The sequence below is a fragment of the Anabrus simplex genome, chromosome 4 (assembly GCF_040414725.1).
Source record: "Anabrus simplex isolate iqAnaSimp1 chromosome 4, ASM4041472v1, whole genome shotgun sequence".
In the NCBI taxonomy this organism is placed as follows: Eukaryota; Metazoa; Arthropoda; class Insecta; order Orthoptera; family Tettigoniidae; genus Anabrus; species Anabrus simplex.
This window is the reverse complement of record NC_090268.1, coordinates 284,904,205-284,927,472: the sequence shown is the minus strand read 5'-3', so window position 1 is coordinate 284,927,472 and position 23,268 is coordinate 284,904,205. Positions and strand designations below refer to the sequence as shown.

General features: G+C 36.6%; 1 protein-coding gene across 1 annotated transcript in view; it reads left to right on the top strand.

Moving 5' to 3' along the window:
• The first annotated feature begins 6,462 nt into the window (after positions 1–6,462).
• The window catches only part of LOC136872656 (uncharacterized), a 28,762-nt gene continuing 11,956 nt past the window's right edge, over positions 6,463–23,268 (top strand). Inside the window, exons 1-2 of the mRNA XM_067146465.2 lie at positions 6,463–6,595; positions 6,782–6,871. Of these exons, the coding sequence (XP_067002566.2) occupies positions 6,586–6,595; positions 6,782–6,871 (100 nt within the window). The 5' untranslated portion in view covers positions 6,463–6,585. The remainder of the gene's footprint in view (positions 6,596–6,781; positions 6,872–23,268) is intronic.

The following is a 23,268-nucleotide window of genomic DNA, read 5'->3' as shown; positions in this document are numbered from 1 at the left end:
TCTATGAGAAGTGAATATTCCTAAACTTAAACTTATCGTAATGAACCCACAATTACCAATCGCCAAAGCTAACCCCAAAATACATAAAGAACACATACCAGTGAGACCCATCATAAATTACAGATCAAGCCCAACCTATAAACTTTCACAATTTATTCAGAAATTGCTTAAAAAACACTAAGTATTCTTAGCGAAGAAAACAGTACGGAATTCAATAGATTTTTGCAATATTACAAAAGAACTAAAGATTGAACAATACATTACAATCAAAATGGATTCTACTCATCCCAATGTACACAAAAGAGCAGCATACTATAGCATGATACATACAGCATTTAGCATCCCGTTAACAACAGAAGAATTAAATAAAGAATTACAACTAATTCATGAAATAGCCAAACACAGTGGGTATAAGAAAGAAATGATAACAAAATTATTTGTGAAATAAAATTTTTACTCAAATCAAAATGAACAAAAACAGAAAAATCCAAGAAAGATTACATATTATTTACTTTCAATAATACGCATATATATCCCATAACCAACATTTTCAAAAAATACAACTTAAAAATAGCATATAAAACTACACACAATAGTGCCAATATCATACACAATGCTAGAACAATCAACAGTAATAATAAATACAACCATTCAGGGGTATACCGGATACAATGCAACAACTGTGACACCAGGTACATCAGACTTACTGGCAGGAACTTTCAAATCCATTATAATGAACACCTAAATGCCATAAAACACAATCATTTTTCCTCCATAGGCCAACACATTGAAGGTTATAAGCACAAATTCACAAATATCGAAAATGACATGCAAATTCTGAATATAAACCCCAAGGGCCCGTTGCTCAACATAACAGAAGAATTTTACATTTCTCTAGATCAATACGCCAACTCTAGTTTTAATATAAATGAAATCACAGAAAAAACAAACATCATCTTTAATACACTCATTCCTTCACTAAAAAATGTTTATCTCAAGAGAATAAACAAAACTTAACACGCGCCAGAGAACCACCGGAAGACATGCCCAGCTCCACCCCTACCCCCTCAACAGCCACTCCTCCTGCCCCTACACCCCTTCCCCTCACAGCAAACGGCATTAGCTCGAGACGAACATGAAGCAGTACGCAACGTGCTCCCAAACCATATACAACCTCAAGACCACAATAGCAGTAAGTACACATATAGATTCTCTCACATGACTTAAGACATTCCTTCAATACATTAGTATCACTCACATCTTACTCTTATCTTTCACAGGTAATCCTTACAATATCACACAACTACAAAAAGGAAGGAGCCACCACTCTGGTTTAATGCAATACAACATTACTTAATACGGCAAAGGACATTATGACTCATCTTTTAATGTAAGCAACTGGACTTTATATATGGCAAGCTGCAATTTCTACACTTCCGTCCAAGCCTCAACTGAATCCACACTACATCAGTATTTTGCCTTTTAGAGATGCAAAGTGTTTGTTATCCTTTGTGTACATATGGTGACAAAATCTTTTAAATGAGATATTGGTATTTTAAAGTGTAACTCATATTAAAATTTAAGCCATTGAGTTTTTAATATAATGCACAGTTGTGGACAACTAGAATTAATGATAGCAGTGAAACTGAAGAATTAAGAAACAGTGCAAGCCATGAACTCAAACCTTCACAAGCATGAAAGTGTTTTATGCATATGTTGTTTTTATTTTATGAATATTTATAAGTTAGTTTTAAGTTTAGGAATACTCACTTCTCATAGATGCGCATTCACGCATGGTAACACATACGTAACTTCCAATTTGACGAATGCCCTACTAATGAGTACAACCTGACATGTTACAGTCACATGATATTCCTTTCTAGATATAGTGTTTGCAATTGCACGATGTGTTATATGTATATGTATGTCCAGCTGAGGATGACCCGTTAGGATCAAAACCGGTCCTGTATTTTTGGTAATAATAAACAAGTATTGATTAGGTGGAATTCTTCTCCTCTTTGCATTTGTGTGAATCATCAATACGGATATGAAGCTCATACATTACAATCAGAATTTGTCTATACATCAGCTGAATGTTGGCCATCACTGCAACAGGAAATAATCTAAAATTCAATAAGATGTTAGATAAATCAACTTGAAACGAAGAACCAGTCAAAAGAGTATCATTTAAAGAAATTCCTTGACTATCCAGGGCTGAACCATTAAATACTACTCGAATTTTCTTAGATTTGTCGTTTTCACTCTTCCAAACAGGATGATGATTAAGATAAACAAAATTTGTAAGGCTAGTGTCTTCAACTTTCTTTACTACCTCCATATGGTTTAAAGCTTCATACTCTTCCATGAACTGAGTATATTGAAGTTTAAAAAAAGGATCATGCTTGAATTTGAATTCAATAGCTATCAAGGACTTAAGAGCATGAGGCTTAGTATTAATTAAGACAGGGGGATTGGAGACACGAGGAAGTTGGACCACGAATTTACCATCACAATTACGAGAAGTCATTTGTTTATAAAGTTGTTCACAGACTTGCTCCTGCTCAGAGAGTTGAGGGCAATCTGAAGAACATTCTTCCAATTTCCAAAACCTTTCTAGATTGTATTGGTCTTGAGGGGAAATAAAATGACATTGGGATTTAATAGTCATAGAATTTTTAGGAAGACGTCCAGTGAGAATCCAACCCAGCTTAGTTTTATGGGCAAACACATTAGGCATAATTTGTACCTTCTCAGGTAATAATACTTGCCAAAAAATATCAGCGCTCAATAAAGATCTACAGGCATGCTCTCAAAAAAACTAATGTCAGCTAATTTGACATGAGGGGGGATGACCCAGTCTTGTATGTCAAAGGAAAGGGGAGGTGTATTACTACCGATAACTTTCATAGCTAAACAACTCAAATTAAAAAGTACATTACTTTGAATAGAATCCTTAATACAGATCCTCACATAAGTAGTAGAAGATGTTTTGTTATTGTTGATGCCTGTGACTTCCACATCGGTAGAAAGTTTTTGTAATCCTAGCCTTTCAGTCAAGTTATCACTAATAAAGTTGTGAATGGCGGCATTATCCAGCAAACACCGAACTGAGTTCCAATGACCTCTAGAATCCTTTATTTGTATGACGGCTGTGGAAAGTAATACTTGGAAACCTCGCAAACAGGATGGACCTTGAGTGAGAGTTTGTGCACTAGCAGATGGAATACTGACTTGAACAGAACCTGCCGATGAAGTATTACCACTTGTTTTATTGTGGCGATGTATAAAGGAGTGATGCTTAGAGCCACAATGCTTACAAGAATTGGCAGAGTTGCATTTGGTTAGAAAATGATTGCTAGATAGGCAATTAAAGCAACACTTCTTTGTTTGAAGAAATAGCCTCCTGTCATTTATGGACAGCAATTTAAATTAAGGGCACAAATACAACGAATGGGCTTCTGAACAACACCCGCATTTTGAAATTTTGGTCTGAACATTCAACACCTGAGGCTTTGAAAGAGATTAGAACTTAGAGACTTTTGATGGCAGCTGAAATTTATTCATCAATTTTTTGGCTGGCTGTTCATTTGAAAATCAACACCTGAAAGAATCTGACATCTCTGCTTTAGAAATTGCATTATATTTTTATAAGCAATTGTTTGAGAATTAGAGATCTCAAACTCCCAAACTTTTAAAGTATCCTGATCATATTTGGAGGAGGTTAAATATACTAAAAAAGTATCCCAGTGTTCAAGCAGTTGATTTAAAATTGCCAAATCCTTAACATGCAGTTTGACAGTGTTTAATAATGCTCTGAATGTTTGAACTGTATCTGCTCTAGAACCAGACAAGTTAAATAGGGCTTCCATATGTCATTGTATCCTAAATGGGGGTTACCATAGCATTCCTTCAATAACCTTAGGGCAACTGTACAGTTATCACCAGTAAGCGAAAGAGACCCAATGAGTTTCAATGCCGATCCTTGTACTGAAGAATGCAGGTAATGAAATTTTTGAATGTCGGTAAGTGACTCATTTTGGTTGACTAAAAAGTCGAACAATTCGAAAATGGAATCCCATTCGTCTTCATTACCGCAAAACTGAGGAAGCTGAATTTTAGGCAAAGAGACCTGAGCGGAACTATCAGGAGTTTTCAACAATCCTGAACAGTGATTGGAATTAGAAAGCTCTTCCTGCTTCAAGGAATGAGTAACACATCTAATGATTTGAACTGCCTGAGCGTGTCCTTTATAATAAAGATTCTCAACCCTCTCCTGATTGACTGACTGCTCAGGGCATTGAATTTCTAAGCTTGCTTGGGCCTCGTCATAACGACTATAAGCCATCTTATGATTTTTCAACCTTCGGACAAGATTGTCAACATTGCAAGTCTCGTCTTCCTAGCTGCAAAGGAACTTACAAAACAGGCTTAGTTGTCCTTTGTAAGCAGCGCAAGCTCGTATCAGCTTGTTCTTGGGCTGCATGGTAGCAACCGAATTAACTGGGGCAGTTGCAGGCTGCATCAGGAACCAATAAAAAGTAATTACAAAATAATCTACTGAAACCATAACAATTCAAAGTTAGTACAAAATGAAAAAAAAAAAGAAATCTGTTGTCCCGGGTTTTGGCACCATGGAGAAAACTAGGAAAGGCCAGAGTAGGTTTCCAAAGTTTTACGGGAAATGAGAAAAGTGAGGGTTCAGTAGTCACAACATTTATTATAATATTTAAAAAAAATAACAATATATAGGTTGAATGATTTTGAACATTAACAATAACTAAGCTTTAAGATCAAATAGTGTACACATGTCCTTAGCCAAAAACTGCCACCGGATGTGCCCAAGTTAATAAATATAAATAAGACTGTTGTGTTATGAAAACTGACAAAAAATTCAGAGTAACTGGAATAGCATGACTAGATATTAAACCTATGAATATTATGAAAAATTGGTCTCCATGACCAATAGATTAACAAGGATTCTAAATTTGATTACAAAGTTCAAACAAGACTTTACAGCACTAAGTTCTCCACCAGGGAGATAATAATTAAAAGAAATGGTTGCCAAATATGAGACTAGCAAGTAAATAGTCCAGTACTGGAGTGCTATTGAAAAATCTTCAAAGGCAAACCGCTGCATAAAATAGTCGCCTTTCGGAACTAGAGATGGCTGGCCAAAACATAGTATAAAATATTCATAAATTTGGTGCACAGCTTTGTGCAAAATACAAAGTCCAGGGTACCATTAATACAATTCTGTAGAAAAATGGGAAAGCCGGCCAAGCCAGCTGCAGGAGTGTCGAAGTAACGCTTGACTTGACATGATGCACTTTTAACAAGCAAGCAAGAACCGGGTCAATGGCCTCGAGCAAGGTAAAGCACGAGATACATGTCCTCGTAATGCCGCCTTCAGTGCGTGCGGCGAAGTTTTGGCCTGGACGATAAGGCAGCATTCAAGAAGCCACGGAACAGCAATTTCGGTGAAATCCTTGTTGAAAGTGAGGGCTGCATCCTGTAGAACTTGGCTGAGGCAGTCCTTAAAGAGAGCTGTGGAATGTTACAGATACGACGTAAAATAGTGCTGTAAGACTAACGGAAATAATTACACAATAGTACATAAAAAATTTAACAAAATTACAAATGGTGAGGGAAAGGGAGTTTTGAAAGAATATTAATAATTTCCAATTAATTAATAACATACCAAAGGCGCAAGGCAAATAACAGAAATGACCAATGAAAAAGCAGAAATGCGCAGAAGAATACATTCTCGGTGCCAATTAGAAATGAAGTTGCCGGTGACGCAAACAGTCATGTCAAGGTGATGCATCCAATCAGCAAGCAAGAAAAAAATGACGTAATTCAGCGGAGAAGAGAAAGAAAATAGGCAAGCAGTATTCATCTAACCTGTGACATGATTGCACGTCGAAGGGAACTGATATAAATCAACAAAAGGTCACTAAATCGAAACTGTTAAGGTAAGAACAACATATAACATAAATTCAGACAAGTAGGAGAGGTACCAAAAATAGTGAAAATTGCCAACAAACCGTATGTTCATGGACGCATGAACCAGTTATGTCAATCCCAGACTGGTCTCTTTGTTGTTGGCAGGATGATAAAAATAGAACTTTCATAATCGCATCTTCAAATAGCAAAAATAGAGATAAGGGAAGTTACTATTAATATCTAACTAATTGCAGCTCGTGACTCACCGTTGTTGTAAGCTCTGCTTCTTGAGACATGCCTTACTTTTATTAATAGCACCCATTAACTGTATGTACTTAGTGGTAATGCCTGAGGCTTGAAAAACTGCTGATCCATGGTCTAAGGTGCCCCAGTAGCTTAAAGTACTGTACTCCTGTAGGGTCAGCAGGGGTAATTCTGACCACTCCCTTTTCACCCTTATGATATATATGGGTACATTTCTTCAGTTAGTATTCCTCCAACATAGAGCACATCATGGTCCATAACAAAACTTACTTAATAGGTTTTTTCTGGGTACACATTGCAAAGGTGGAAAGAGAAGTGGATGGAATTACCCCAGCTAACCCTGCTTAATGACTGATTTCATTCTTAGAAGTGGCGTTGATGGTAACAGGTAAACTTCTCTGTGCAACTCCTGCTGGGCTCTTGATAAGCCTATGTCTTATAACTTTGATTATTAGTTTTTATCTGTGCAGTATCTTTCACCTTACAAATGCTGCTTAAATCAATTACTGCATACTTATTCTTAATCTTATATGCTTTCTCAGTTGACTGATTCAATTTTTTTTTTTTTTTTTAGAAACACTTGACAATGGAGAGGAAGAGGAGGAAGAATATCTGCATCCATTATCCCAACAGGATTCTAATGAAGATGAAATTTATAATTCATGTAAGTATATAGATATGACACTATATGGTTGTTATTTATGTCTATAGTCTTTGGAATATTGTATTGCATGACATTACTTTTCTGGCAATCATTATCAAGTACAAGTGTTATCTGTTACAAATTCAACTTCTATTTCTCATTATGATTAGTGATTATATTACTGAGGCACTCCCTTGTTTTGGTTCGTTCTTTGTCTTTCAGACACACAACTCAGTTATTTGGTTGTAATACAGTATCAGTATCATCATCATCATCATCATCATCATCATCATCATCATCATCATCATTCACTTTGCTCACAGATTTCTCGTCTGGTATTTCAGTATAATTGCACGAATCAATAATATTATCAAGCACAATTATACTTTAGATTACTCTCTAAATTTTCACGGAACTTTCACTCAGAAACTTGTGCATTATTCTGGAAGTGCTGAAAAGTGCAGGTTTGGATGTCTGATCAGGTAGATGGGTGGACTGTTTTAGGAAGGTTATGTGTAGATCAAATTATTAACTTGAAAAACTCTATCTTTCTGTAACACACTCGACAAAAATTACATTATCACATTTGTTGATTTCAAAAAGCATATGACAGCATAGATTGCAGATCACTTCTCAGTGCCTTAACAGAATTTGAATGTGATTAACAGACAAGATATAATATCAAGGACCAAAACAATAGCCAAAATAAAGTTATGGTTGAATTTAGTCAAGAATTTCAAATAAACACAGGAGTACAATAAGAGGATGGATTCCTTCTATTAATTTTCAGTTTTGCTCTTGAGAAAGTAGTCAGAAAATGGAGAAAAGTAGGTGCACCATCTCACAATTTAGGACCAAAATTAAAGGTATTCAAATTGACTGCCTGGCCTTTGCTGATGGTACAGCACTAATTGCCAAAAACATCCTGGATGCCCTAAACAACTTTCTATACTACAAGAGCAAGCAGCAAAAATTGAAGATCAAATATCATATGAAAAACTAATTTGTGACTGCTATCAAAATTGTGCCACAAAAATTTTCAAAATTAGGTTTAGGATGCAACTGTAACAAATCCAAATTACAGGGCATTTAGGAAGAATGGACTCTACTAGACTTCCCCATAAAATTTACAAAATTTACTAGGCCAAAGTAGTATGAACTAATGGAACTAGGATCACCAAATCTACTAGATTGAAATGAAATATAGTCCAAACACGGGGATTTGAGAAAGAACAGGAATGTACATGAGGTAAGTGGTCAGAGGAATGGAAACTTGCACAGTTCTTAAGATTAATGAATTACTGGGCAAGAAGGAAGACCGAAAAAATGTTGATTCTGCACAGTACTAGGTGACCATTCATCAAGAAGAAGAAGAAGAAGGTTGCCAAGCTGTGCTCCCCTTAAAACAATAATCACCATCACCACTACATTCCACAATTTCAAGGTTCTGTCCCTTTATTTTTATTTTTATAATTCTTTTCCCTCTATTCAACACCATTATCTTACTCTTTTCCACATTGATTTTCATTCCGTAACTTTCAATAACCTCGCTCAACATGTTGAGTTGTCCTTGTACTTTCTCTCTGTTTGCTCCCTACACCACCATATCATCTGCAAACAGCATTACATTCAACTCCCAGTCCCCATATTTTATCTTTGGCTCCTTCACAGTTTCTTCCATAACTATTATGAATACCATTGGAGACAGCACACTTTCTTATCATAGTCTAGTTTCATTACCTATGTGTGTCTGGGCACTGCTGCAACAATTTTTGTACATTGCTTATTCTATTGCATATTCTACCATTCTGTCATTTATTTTCCAAATCCTTTCTGTTGCATTACTTTCCATACCATTGCTGTGGGTACACTATCATAAGCCTTCTCTAAATCAAAGAATGTCATCAAATCTCTTCTGTATTCCCAATGTTTATCTACTAACTGCCTCATACTGAAGATGGGGTCTAGTGTTAATTTTCCATTTCTTGTAATAATTACAATTATTGTCCTTCCATCTTTCTTCTCATTCTAGTACGCTTTCAAATAGTTTTGCATCCTGAGATATGAGTGTGATTCCTTGATTATCATCACATATCTTTTTGTCTTCCTTCTCCTTTCCTTCAGTCATTTGGTACCTACTTTTCTTTCCAAACACATCTAAATAGTCCATATAGCCATTGTAGAATTGATTGATTGATAGGCCCTGCTGCTGTTATTATTTCCACACACAATTCATCCAGTCCTGCTGCTTTTCCCACTTTCATTCATTTGACAGCAGGTTCCACCTCTTCCGTTGTGATTTTACTCTTGGATTCTCTCTCCTTACACTCTCTCTGTCATCTCATCTACACCCCTTCTTGCATTCAGGAGTCCATCAAAGGAATCCTTCCATCTCTCCTTGTTTCCCTTTAACTTGCTTTGAGTAGACTCTTTCTTTTCTCTTCCTTTTCACAAGTCCATATAGCATCCTTTTACTGCTACACACATCCTCTTCCAACTCTCATGAAAAGCCTTTACCAGCTTTTCTTCTTTATTTACTACTTTCTTAAACTTTCATTTCCTGATATTTTCTTCTACCTTCTTCTGTCATAAAAAAAAAAATGTAGGCTATTAATACAGACTCTGTACTGACACAACTCAGGGAACTTAGCAATATCATGTAACTTTCTCATTGCCAGTAATCTGCCATCTTCAGAAGAAAATTTTACGTACTAAGGCAAGAGTCTAGTGATAGTTACTGAGACGTCATAAATGACTTATTTTGTAATAACTCAGAGCTGTGATATTTCATATGTCTTCTCGTCTCATATTTCGTTCGCTAATGCAATTTCATGTATGAACTCCATGGTAATGAAGATAATCCTCAGCTAAACTATCTCTGGACCAGGACTTAAGTGCCCATTGACTTAAGTTGGTCCAGACTAAGGCCAGATCATCCTCAGACTAACAGGAAAAAAGTCATTGAATAAGAAAAATGTTCATCTGCTCTTAGTCCATTAGTCTGGATTAAATATGTCTATAAATAGCATCCTATGTTATGTAGCGTAAATTAGTAAAATAGTAGTGAACAAAGCAGCTATTTTCTCAGATTTCAAGTTTTCTGGGTTTTGACCTGGGTCTGCCAATTGGTGGTACTTAAAAATAGTAATTTTGATATATATTTTCTTTTTTGTCTGGGGAAATTTCAGTCCAAATATTCTCAGATATCTCCGTTAATACTGGTCCTATCAATTAAGTGACCTAATAAAAGTTGTAGAAAATAAATTTTATTTTATTTTTCATGCAATTTTACCATACAAGGAGTAAAATGGTGATATCTGTAATTATAAGATTTTTCACTAACTTCCAGATATCTCCAGAAATATTAGTCCTATCTAAATAGTGTAAATAATTTTTCACAAACTTCCAGATATCTCCAGAAATATTAGTCCTATCTAAGTAGTGCAAATAATTTTTCACACACTTCCAGATATCTTCAGAAATATTTGTCCTATCTAAGTAGTGTAAATAACAAAAGTGATAGAAAAAAAGTCTAATTTTTAAAAAATTTTATACATTTTTACCATGCAAGCTATAATAATGGAGATATTCACTAACTTCGATTTATATTGCCAAGTCCATCAGTGGTGAGCATCATTGACTTGGAAATATTCTTCAGCTATCATGGTAACTAACTAATTGGCAATGGTGGTTGTTGTCTTGTGATTGTTTATATAAGCTGCAAAACTGCTTGTTCATTAGCCCCTACTGCAGGAGGAGGGCTAGGCCTCAAATGTTCTTGTATCATCAAGCTGGAAGAAAACGAAATGTAATGATCTGCAATGTCCTAGTCCCGTAAATCGTATGAATAACATTACACTGACTGACTGTTGTTAGTTGAGGCATGCTCCTGTCTCTTCTGCTGCCACTCATTTCAACCAGCTGACATTATTGCTGCTGTTACAAAAGCTAACCCATCAACAAGATGTGCACAATAGCTAGCCATAAATAGATACAGAATTACTTTGATGGCATGTAGAAGTACTAGATTAAGTCTATGAGTGTAGTAATGAATGGACAGTGAATTGGGACAATATGTGTGAACACCACTGTGGGATTTTACTAGTATGGCAGATCACCTTCTTGTCTGCTTTGCTATCTTTCATTACATCCAAAATAAAAGTTGATAAACCTTCAGTTGTTTTATTTTTTGATACATCACAGAATTCTCTAAACACTAATAAATTATAATACTCATCTGTGATTGAGGAGATGCATGTAGTGTTTCTTCTGCCTTAACTAGTATGAGTTCAACCAGACCTATTTCCTTCCGAATTGTTTCTTTTTTTACCAATAACATAGCACGTTCCATTAATTAATTTCAAATGTCAGGAAGTATTCCTTTAAAAGCCTAATGAAGATTCCTAATTTTCTGTGGCAAATTGGCCATGTTTCTCAAGCATGTCCAATATTTCTACAAATTACCCTCATTTTTGGACTGCTTACTAACATCATGTCCATGAAACACAAGGTCTTTCTTTCTTAAGAAGGATATTACTTATCTGCAAAGATATCATTTGTTTGACTCTCCATTTCATTGTTGCTACTGGCCGCTAGAGCATATTCTGTCATGTGTTGTCCCAGATGGTCATAATGCTGCCAATTAACAATATGCTCCTTTCATACTCTGTGATGAAAATTTTGTGAACAGAAGCAATGCCACATTCAGTCCATTCTTTAGTATTACTTCCAGACAGAAGGCAAACATAACAATGCATTGTGCTGGTTATAAAATTTTCTGTTAGTCACTCATATTGCCTGTACCACTGTGAATTAAATTTGTGTTACTGATGATAATCGTACTGCACAATATTGATATTCTTCTTTCCTCTGCTGTACATTTCTCTTCATACTATATATGCTTTTACTTACACTATACTCTAGCTGTAAATGTAGCAATGATAAAGGTGATAGTTGATCTGGCGAGTCCCGGAGTACCCTTTATGAGGAAAATATAAATACATTTGTTTCTTGATGCAAGTTTTTATACTGATGAGCAATGGAATTAGAGATATGGTCAGCCCAGCAAATGTAATAGTACGGCATGATATCTGACTGTGATGTTGTTAGACTTTGTACTGGCCGTGTAAATAACATTTGAGCACTGAATAGTTAAAAATCAGGATCTCGGTGCATTTGATCTTGGCCAGATTGTCGATGTCAGTTGTATGGGCCATTCTGTCTCCGAAGTTGTGCATACACTGGGCTCTTCATGGGCCACCCATGTCTGGAGTGAACCGTGAATTTGTGGATTGGAGCAAAATCGCCCCCATCAGGGTCAACTAACATGGTTTACAATGTGCTGATGGCAGGCATCACTGTTGGCTAGCTCAGATTTTAAGAGTAGATTGTCAGGCTACAGTTTAGCATGTAATTCATGAATTCAGTGCTGGACAACAATGAAGTGTGAGCAGCCATACCACCCAGAACCATCTTCTTGCAATGAAGTAAAATAGCCACCGTCCCATTAGGGTATCTCTGATCACTGCATGTCACAAGGTGCAAAGACTGACATGGGCAAAGGAATACAGCCATTAGTTTCTGGCGGGATACAAGTGCACTACCAATCAACACGATGAGGCAACAAATCCCTCTTCCCAACAGTGTGCAGTTCAGGCCTATGGTGGTGGAATCCTTGTATAGGGTCTGTTCATGGGATAATGGGACCCCTAGTACATCTGTCAATATCCATCACCAGTGAACAATATAAAATCTGCTGTCAAAACATTTTTTCACCTCCAGCTCCCTGCACGTGCACCTCCCTGTACATACAGAAAGATGTCATCATCATCATCATCATCATCATCATCATCATCATCATCATCAATTCTCTGCTCCTGCAGGCTGGGTGTAAGTGTTTACAAGCCTCTTCCAGTTTGTTTTGCCCATCCACAGCTGATCTACTTTTGATTCCAATTTACATTATGTTTTCCAAGATCTTTGAAAATTTGCTTTTCCCAATTATCACTAGGTCTCCTTCTAGGTCCCTAGGGTCAGTGACCTTAGATGTTAGGCCCCTTTAAACAACAAGCATCATCTTCATCATCTAGGCCCCTTACCAACAACATTTCTTTCTCTTGGGGTCCTGATTGGAGCTATCCTTCTCATATGCCCAGACCATCATAATCTGCTTAATTCTAAGGTTTCCAGCAGACTTTTGTCCAATTCAAGTTATTGACAAATATTTTAATTCCTTATTTATCTCTGTCTTTTGGGGACAAGTATGAAGGAATTTCATTTCAGTGGCTTGTAGGTGACATTTTGCAGGTTAGTCAATGTTGCTGCTTCCAGTCTGTATTTTAGAATTGGCACAAGATATGTTTTGTACAGTGTGTGCTTGGAAGCTTGGAGAAATGAGTCATCTCAAAGTAGGTGGCGAACAGAGAGGAGAATTTTGATGCAGCTTGTATTCTATTGCCTATTTCATGGTTTATGGTAGTGTCAGTATGAAACACTCATCGATTTTATAATAACAGACCGAGCATGGGGAAGATACGTCATGAATACAAAGATAATCCCCAGTGAAAGTATGGAAGGTGATCACAGATTATTAATTGTGGAATTAAAACAAGTAAAAATCCCTAAAATTATACTGAAGAAGAAAGCAAAGATCAGGATTTGGGAATTGGAGAAGGGGGATAAAAGAATGGCATTCCAGGATTGGATAAAAAGGAAGTTGCCCAACACAGATATATACAAAGTGGAGAAGAAGAGTGGGACAATTTAAGACAGACATTTGTGGAAGCAGCAATTGAGGTATGCAGGAAAACAAAAGCAAAGGTTAAGGGAAAGGAGACACAGTGGTGGACAGACAAAATAAAAAAAAAGAAAGGAACAAGATGAAGAAAGAAATTAAGAAGGAAAAACAAAAAATGTATCAAAAGGATGAGAATAAGAAAGAAAGGTTACATGTGGAATACAGAAGATTGAAACTACAAGCAAAGAGGAGTATCAAGGAAGAAAAAGAGAAATGTTGGGGAGAGTTTACAAACAAAATTGAGCAAGATAGTCGAGGAAATCAGGAACTATTATACAGAGTAATAAAATCAAAAAGAATAAATCAAGAAAAAATCAAAGCATTAGAGAGAGAATATGGATCCATAGTACATGACGAAAAGTGTCTTCAGAAGGTGATGGCAAAATATTTTGAAAAACTTTATAATGAGGATGACTGCTCAGAGGAAGGAGATAAGAAAATGGAAATAATAGATGAAGAAAAAGAAGAGAACCCGAAAACATGGTTGGAACTTGAAAGGGCAGTGAAAGCAATGACCAGAGGTAAAGCAAGTGGAAAAGACAAATTCAATGCTGGATATCATTAAGGCAGCAGGAAGTAGTGGACTGCAGTGGCTATGCTGAGCCCACAATGCCATATGGAAGGATGAAAGGATACCTGAAGATTGGCAACAAGGAAGCATTGTACCACTGTTCTAAAAAGGAAATAGGAAGAAATGTGAAAATTATAGAGGTATAACCCTATTATCACATGGGCTAAAAATAATGGAGAAAGTCATAGACAAAAGACTGAGGGATATAATAGAAACCTGGAAAGGAACAAGGAAATCATATTCATATTTTTGGATTTGGAAAAAGCTTATGATACAGTTAAGAGAAAACATGTATGGGAATGCCTACAGAAAAGGAACATTAATTAACAAAAAAAATGTATCGTGAGAGTAAAAGCAGTGTACAAGTTGGGAGTGGTGACTCTGAAATATTTTATACAAAAAAAGGTCTCAATCAAAGAAGTACACTGTTGCCATTATTGTTTATTATATTGATGGATGAAATCATAAAACATGTAAAACAGAGTATCAGTAGTGACGAAGTGAATGCTTTGGTATTTGCAGATGTGGTGATTTGGGGAAAGGGAGAAAAGGAAGTACAAAGGAGACTGGACATTTGGAATGAAAATCTGAAGGAGTTTGTTATGGTAATCAGTAAAAAAGAAAACTGTAGTCATGCACTGTGGAAAAAGAGAAGCCAAGTGAACATAGACGAGAACGGTTAGAGAATATAGAACAGTTTACATATCTGGGTAGCATTATTAATGGAAGTAATTAAATCAACTCTGAGATTAATAACAGACTAAGTAAAGGTACAACATTTTATCAAGTTAGAAAGCTTTTATTGGATGACAAAGTACCCAAGATAATGAAATTAACATTATATAAAGAGTATTTCATACCAGTTGTAACGTAGGACTAGAAACGCTGGTAACTAATAAGAGACAAGATAGTAAGATCCAAGCAGTAGAAATGAAATTTTTAAGAACATCGGTTAAAAAGACAAGAAGAGATAGAATGCAAAATATTAAAATCAGAGAAGAACTAAATATAGAACCATTAGTATAGAAGATACAGAAAGCAGGACTGAGATGGTTCGGGCATGTAAAAAGAATGGGAAAGGAACAGGTAGCAAGAAGGGAATTGTAAAGAGAAGTTAAGGGAAAGAGACCAGTTGGAAGACCGAGAAGAAGGTGGATAGATCAGATTTGGAAGGACATTAGAGAAGCTGGATTGGATGTGGCAGAAGTAAAGGAGCAAGAAATATGGAAGAACAAAAAGGAGTGGAGGGGGCTTGTTAACCACATCCGGGAGACCGGAGTGGGACATTGATGATGATGATGATGATGATGATGATGATGATGATGATGATGATGATGGTGTCAGAATAAACAAAACTCCCTAAGCATTTAAATGATTAGTAATATATATTTCTTAATTTTGCACTTGCAGGTGGACTGCGCAAGGATTTCTACTCATCACTAAACCATCGGCAGATGATCATTCCCATTCTTTCAAATTCTTGCCAAAGATCTAGTTTAGCTTGAACTTCTGTTTCTGTCTCACCACATAGCATAACATCGTCAGCAAATACAAGTGCATTTGCTGTCTGATACTTCATTTTCATTGCTTTTTTAACCTTATCTATTATACAATAGTAATGAAAAGAAAGGGTGATATACAACTTCCTCGTTGGACTCCACTCTTGGTTTCAGAACAACTTGATCCGCCTCCTTGAATTTGCACACAGCTCTTTTATTTCTTTTACTCGAGCTATAAGATCATTTGGCACTTCCTTTCGTCTCAGACATTCCCATTTATGCTTATGTGGTACATGATCATATATGCCTTCTCAACATCCAAAATTACAACTATAACCATTCTATAAATTAATCAGACAGTCAATTATCAATGATCTGCATTAAGGGCTGTCGTCCAGGTGGCAGATTCTCTGTCAATTGTTTACTAGTCTTTTCTTAAACATTTTCAAACTTTGAAATTTATCAGACATTTCCCTTGATAAATTATTCCAGTCCTTTATTCCGCATCCAGTAAATTAATATTTGCCCCAATTTGTCCTCTCGAATTCTGACTTTGTCTTTATATATTATGATCTTTCCTATTCAAAACTATACTCAGGCTTATTCATCTACTAATGTCATTCCACGCCATCTCTCCACCGACAGCTCAGAACATATCACTCCCAAGTCTTCCCAGTGCACAGTTTACAACATCTTGATAACACTACTCCTTTGTCAGAAATCACCCAGAACAAATTGTGCTGCTTTCCTTTGGATCTTTTCCAGTTTTCTTATCAAGTAGTAGTCCTGGTATGGGTCCCATGCACTGGAACTATACTTTAATTGGGGTCTTACCAGAAGCTTATACGCCCTCTCCTTTACATCCTTACTACAACCCCTGAATACCCTCATAACCATGTAAAGAGATCTGTAACCTTTCTTTAACAACCTCTTTAGTATGATTACCCGAATGATCATTCTTTACATTAACACCTATGTATTTACAGTGATCCCCATGGGCTACTATCACCTCATCAACACAATAATTAAAACTGAGAGGACATTTCCTCTTGGTGAACATACAGCCTGACTTTTCATTCCGTTTACCACCATACCATTGTCTGCTGTCCATCTCACAACATTGTCTAGGTCCCTCTGTAGTTGTTCACAATCCTATAACTCTTACTACTATGTACAGTATAACATGATCTGCAAATAGCCTTATCTGTGATTCCAGTTCTTTACTCATTGAATTTATATCATCATCATCATCATCATCATCATCATCATCATCATCATCATCATCATCATTATTTCCCATTATCCAGCTGTAGCCGAGTAGGGGAAAATATGGTTCCTCTCCACTTTATTTGGTCTTTCCACCACTCCTAATCTTGATGTAGTTTGGTGCTGGTTGTCCACTTCTCACAGTTCCCCCAGCACCCAAAGAACTATGCGTCACTTTTAGCAGGGGACGCCCTAACCATTTCCGGGGCACCATATCGGCTTTACCCATATATTGTTACGATGGGCTCGCCACACCCTAAGGTTCATTTAATTTATATATAGAGGGATATTCAGCTAAATCGTCCACCTCCTCATGAACCATTTGAGATATTGGCATTCTGTTTTCACTTTCATTAATGGTACCGAGGGGCTCATAATTGGATTTACAGCACTTTTTCATGGCATTAATCTCCTCTGAGATAAGGTATTATTGTTTTAAAATGGAACTACACTTTTTCTACACCTAGTCTTAAACCTACAAACATTACAAACTCAGCACTGTGATTATTTTGAAATTCGAATGAGTACTTATTGAGAAAACATGTAATGTATTCAAACATGCTTCATTTGCCAGCTGGGGACTGCCCTGTTCGATTCATGCTACATATAAACATGAGCTAGCTGTTAACATACAGAGTTTCTTCACCTTTCTCTGACAGTTAGGTAATGTCTAGTTGTACTTCCTCTTAAAGCAATAATCACCACCACCACCACCACCACCACTACGGTGCTCATAAATACACTATGATAAATTGTATGATTTCACACCTTTAATATTGCTGTAGGTAACAGGTAAAGGGAAAATGGATATACGATGGGTTCTATGGGACAGTATTATTATCCTGACGTGACAATAAACCAAACAATACTGCACAAGCTAACTACATGGTGTGGGCCACTTAGCTGTTAACTTGCGTTTGGAAGATGCTAGGTTTGAACCTCGCCATTGGCAGCCCTGAAGATAGTTCTCTGTGGTTTGTCATTTTCACTTTAATTAAGGCTATGACCACTGCCTTCCCAGTCGTAGCTCTTTCTTATCCCATTGTCGCCGAAAACCCACCTGAGTTAATGCTAACTCGTGGAAAACAAAAAACCATACATGATTGATGTTAAGGAAGGACATCTACTCATAAAACTGGGCAAAATCTACATGCGTGGCACAGATCGCAATGCATCCCCACCAAGTGGTGGGAAATGTGACAGAGGAAGAAAGAGAAACATTAAGAAACAAAAAGAAAGAAATGTTTAGTATGAATTAAAGTAATGGTGTAGAGGAAATGATTAATATTTTAAGAATCACCCTTTCAGAAGGGAAAGTAGTGGTTCAATTATTTGAAGAAATAAAAGAAAGAGAATGGCCACGAAGGCCGTGAAAATGAAAGACTTCCTAGGCTTCACAAACCTAATACTATCGGGATGAGAAAAGAAGAGTTGACTAAGGGAAGTTGTATAGGAAAGGAAAACTCATCGCAATTCCATGTTTTCCTTTACTGGATACCTATGGCAATACCAAAGGTGTTAAATAATCCATTTTATTGTTGTGTTTTTATGAGCTCACTAGAGTGAATATCTGTCGAAAGAAGGTGAAACAACTCCGTATATCTACAGCTAACTCGTGTTTCATACATAGTGCGAATCGAATAGGGCAGTTCCCAGCTGGCAAATGATGCACGTTTGAACACATTACGTGTTTTCTTGATAAGTACTCATTTGATTTTCAAAAAACTCACAGTGCTGAATTTGTAATTTTTGTAGGTTTAAGGCTAGGTGTAGAAAACAGTGTAGTTCCATTAAAAAAGAACATAATACCTTATGCTCAGAAGACATTAATGGCATGAAAAAATGCTGTGAATCCAATTATGAGCCCCTTGGTACCATCAAATTAAAAACAGAATGTCAATATCTTGAACGATTCACAAGGAGGTGGACAACTTACAAGGGAAGTATTGGGTAAGACAGGTTGAAACCTACCTTGAAATTTATTGACACAATTGTTGTACTATAAGAGGATAGCGTGCGGAGAATCAGCCTCCAAATTTAACTGCAAGGCTCCAAAATCGTACCTGGAATTCTGGTATGCAAGCATGACAGGTGGCGCAGCTGGACATCCCTGAGTCAGCTCGGAGTTGTGGTGTGGCGGGAGGGATATGCATGCAGTCTCTCGACGCGCTCTGAAGCTGTATTGTTTCATTCACTTGTCAGTCACAAAATTATAGCAGAAATGACTGGTATGAATTGCATGATAACATCAATTTTTTGTACACCAAACACAACGAATTAGAACTTCATTGTTGCATTGTTCTTCACACGTTTCTTTCTTCTTCTCTGAACAATGTTTAGTGGGCACTATGAACTCAGGCGGTCACTCCCTTGTGTATTTCTGCACAAATGATGAATATTTTATCATATCCCGAAATCGTGGAGATGAAAACGAACATGTATGAAGGACTGCAGTTTAAGGATTGTATATATGTGGTGAACCTCAACTTTAACATCATTACGAGAAGTTGGAATTTCTGTTAATCGCTGGTAGAAGGCTTTCTACTGCTGGAAGAAGAAATTGTCTGACGGTTGAATTATGCCCGCGGTGCCTAGAAGGAATCTGAAGCAGTTCGATTGTTTTGCATGAGGAATGTCTTTATGACAAGTTGTATCACTGTATATCATCCACAAATCGAAAAGCAGGGCACGGTTGTCGTCACAGAATGGGAAAAAAATGTTTCTCTAAAACATATTTTCAGTTCTGTTTTCTCCACTTTTTCTAATTTTGTGGCAGTGACAGCAAGACTATCTGCTTTAAACATATTTTTTTAAACCAGAGAACCGCAGATTCCGGTTGGCTCCTGCAATACAATAATTAATTTAGGGAACAAAGGACCGTCCATACTTATTTTTGGTGATATGGTGTATGAATGTATGAGTGAACTAACTGATTGGGCTATTGTGTGCGTGTGTTTCTCATCTACAAATGATGTAGTCCTTTTCTATCACATTTTGCACCCAAAGCTGCTTTGATCAGTGTTGTAAATAGAGGACAGGGTGTAATGGAGAATATTTCTCTAACCATCTCCAGAAATTCTTCTGCAGCCTTATTATTTTGTTTTTCATCCTGAATATGTGAATGGGATACAACTTTTGTAATTTTCCTATTCCCAGTTCTGTGTTATTTCCTGAAACAGCTGATCCAGGCATGAGAGGTGGAGAAATTACTTTTTACAATAGAAGTAACAGTTTCCCATTGGCTCTGCCCGCAATGTACAAAGTATGATGTTGTTTGTTACTATCCTCACGGATTTATTTGCAAAGTTTCGAGTTAATGAAATAAAAAGCACATGATCTGCTGTGGTAATAGACTGTAATATTATGTCAACAAAACACTTGAAAATACATCACACAAAGGAATTTAATTAAACGTTCCTTGGAACAACACTATGTGGCGAACTGTTAAAACGTCCTTAAAGATCTTCGTCATGGAGACAAATGTACTCATAACTTTTCTGAGAATCCACCAATTTAAGTAGTTACTACCTCAAAAGAAAGCGCTTGATCCACTGAGTGTTTTAGACCAAAACAAACTGCGTACCTCAATTAGAATGAACGATATGATTGCTTCAATGAGAAAAAATGTTGAAGAAATGATATGTCAAATTGAATGTGCACTCATAACTTTCCTCAGAATCAACCAATTTGAATAGTTAAGAGCTGAAATGAAAGAGCTTGATCTACAGAGTGTTTTTAGGTCAAAACGAACTCCATACCTCAATTAGAACCAAAGATATGATTGCTTCAAAAGGACAAAAAAATTTAAAAAATCAAATAATTTGGAGAAGGTGGAAGTTAAATGATTTATAGTATCTGGTGACAAATCTGTGTATGAATAACTTTCAGTTGAAAAGAATAATGAAGGAAATCGACCGGATAGAAAAGCCGGGCTGACTGACTTTAGTTTCCATAATTTTTTTAAATATATAGGTAGTTCACATGCTAATTCCAAAGCCCGCAGTCATAAATCTTCATCACTTCCATTTTTGCCTTTCCTTTCTTGCCTCCTGGAAACAGGAATAGAGTTTCTCAATAATTTTTTTATGTTCAGTCTGACTTGCTGACATACCTGTATTTTCCAGCTGCTTCTTCCACAAGTAAAGATATCGCTCCACCTTCACTAAACCAAAATATCTGTGGATGTGTGAAATTGATAATCGCTTTTTACCACCTTCGTTAAGCCAGAATTTTACAGCCCTCCTGTTTTACTCCACACTAATGTTTTCTGGCACACTTTTTACGTGACTAGGAATATAATTAGAACTGGACGATTTGCATGGTGACGGACTCAGAACATCACTAGATTCTGGGGAGTCATATTATAGTTTTGAAATGGGACCCAAAGCTTACTTGCAATCGGCAGAAGGTTTGAGTTGCCTTCCCTGTCTCCACTGTGGAGAAACTTGCTCAATACGTTGCACTCCTCTATGATTATTTTTCATCAAATCAATCAGATATTGCCCCATTTCCTTTTCTTTGGAGCCAAATTTTCCTGAAAATGAAAATACCTTTCCGTGGAAATAACTCATTACAAACTCTACTACGATAATAGGATTTAAAACTTCATCCTCCGAGGAACTCATTTTCACTGTCTTGCTTTCATTAAAACAACCATCAAAACCATTATGTTACTGCTGGATACCATGAAACACCCCACAGTTGACTAGTGCGTGTGGTTCTGCTTATCACTGGCCTTGAGTATGTCACCCACTAGGGTTGTCCACTCCAGCCGACATGTACATGTACAGTACTCACGCCACATTCCATTGATCTGTATGAGAGATTCACCACATGATTTCGGAGACTTGCTGTTACATCTGGAGGTTGATTTTCTGCATGTTGTCCTCTAAAAGTACAATGATTGTGTTAAAATAATTCAAGGTAGGTTTCGACCTATCTTACCTGATACTTCCCTTGTTAGCTGAATATTCGTGTATATATAAATTAAATGCGTAAAGAGCTGGATTCACAAATAAGGCTATTTGTGGATCTTGTTATAATGTAGGGGGACCTAGACAATGTTGTGAGATGGACAGCAGATAATGATATGGTGGTAAATGGGATGAAAATTCAGGTTATACGTTTCATCAAGAGAAAATGTCCTCTCAGTTTTAATTAGTGTGTTGATGGGATGATCGTAACCCATGGGCATCACTATAAGTACCTAGGTGCTAATGTAAGGAATGATCTTCATTGGGATAATCATATTAAAGAGGTTGTTAGAGAAAGGTTACACATCTCTTCACATGGTTATGAGGGTATTTAGGGGTTGTAGTAACGGTGAATATTAAATTTTGTCAAGAAGTACTTGTCCGATTTTCAAAATAATCCCAGCATTGAATTCATAATATTTGTAAGTTTAAGTCTAGGTATAGCGTAGTTCCATTATCTCAGAAGATATTGACGCCAAGATAAAGTACTATAAGTCCGATTATGAGCCCTTTGGTACCATTGCTGAGAGTGAAAACAGAATGTAAGTAGCTTTAATGATTCACAAGTTATTTTAGGTGGACATCTTAGCTGATGATCCTGTATTTAAAAAACATCAAGGTCCAATAATACTGCCCTGTGGGACAACCCCTGCTGCTCTTAATTATTACAGGATCAGATAACCCTTCAACTACTCTAATTCTCTGAGTTCTATTTTCTAGAAATTTAGCCACCCATTCATCCACTCTCTTGTCTAATCCAATAGCTCTCATTGTTATCGGTAATATCCCATGATCCACTCTCTTGTCTAATCCAATAGCTCTCATTTTCATCAGTAATATCTCATGATCTTCCTTATCAAAAGCCTTGGATAGGTCAATAACAATACAGTTCATTTAACCTCCTGAATGTAATATATCTTGCTGGAACTCTTGAAGTTGAGCCTCATGGAATAACTTTAACTAAACTCAAACTACCTTCTATCAATCAAACCAGTTAGTCATTTTGCAAACATGTCCAATATAATCAGAAACAATGCTTTCCCAGGGCTTACAAACAACACATATCAAGCTGAATGGCCTGTAATTATCTGCTTTATGTTTATCATGCTTTCTGTTATACTTTGGAGGTATTATGCAACCTTCCATCCACTTGGTATTGTTCCTACATGCAAACAGTAATCAAATAAGTATTTCAGATTTGGCACTTTATCTTAACTCTTAGCCTTTAATATATCCCCAGAAATCTTATCAATTCCAGCTGTTTTTGTAGCTGTCAATTTTTGTATCTTTTTGTAACTGTCATTATATCAGAG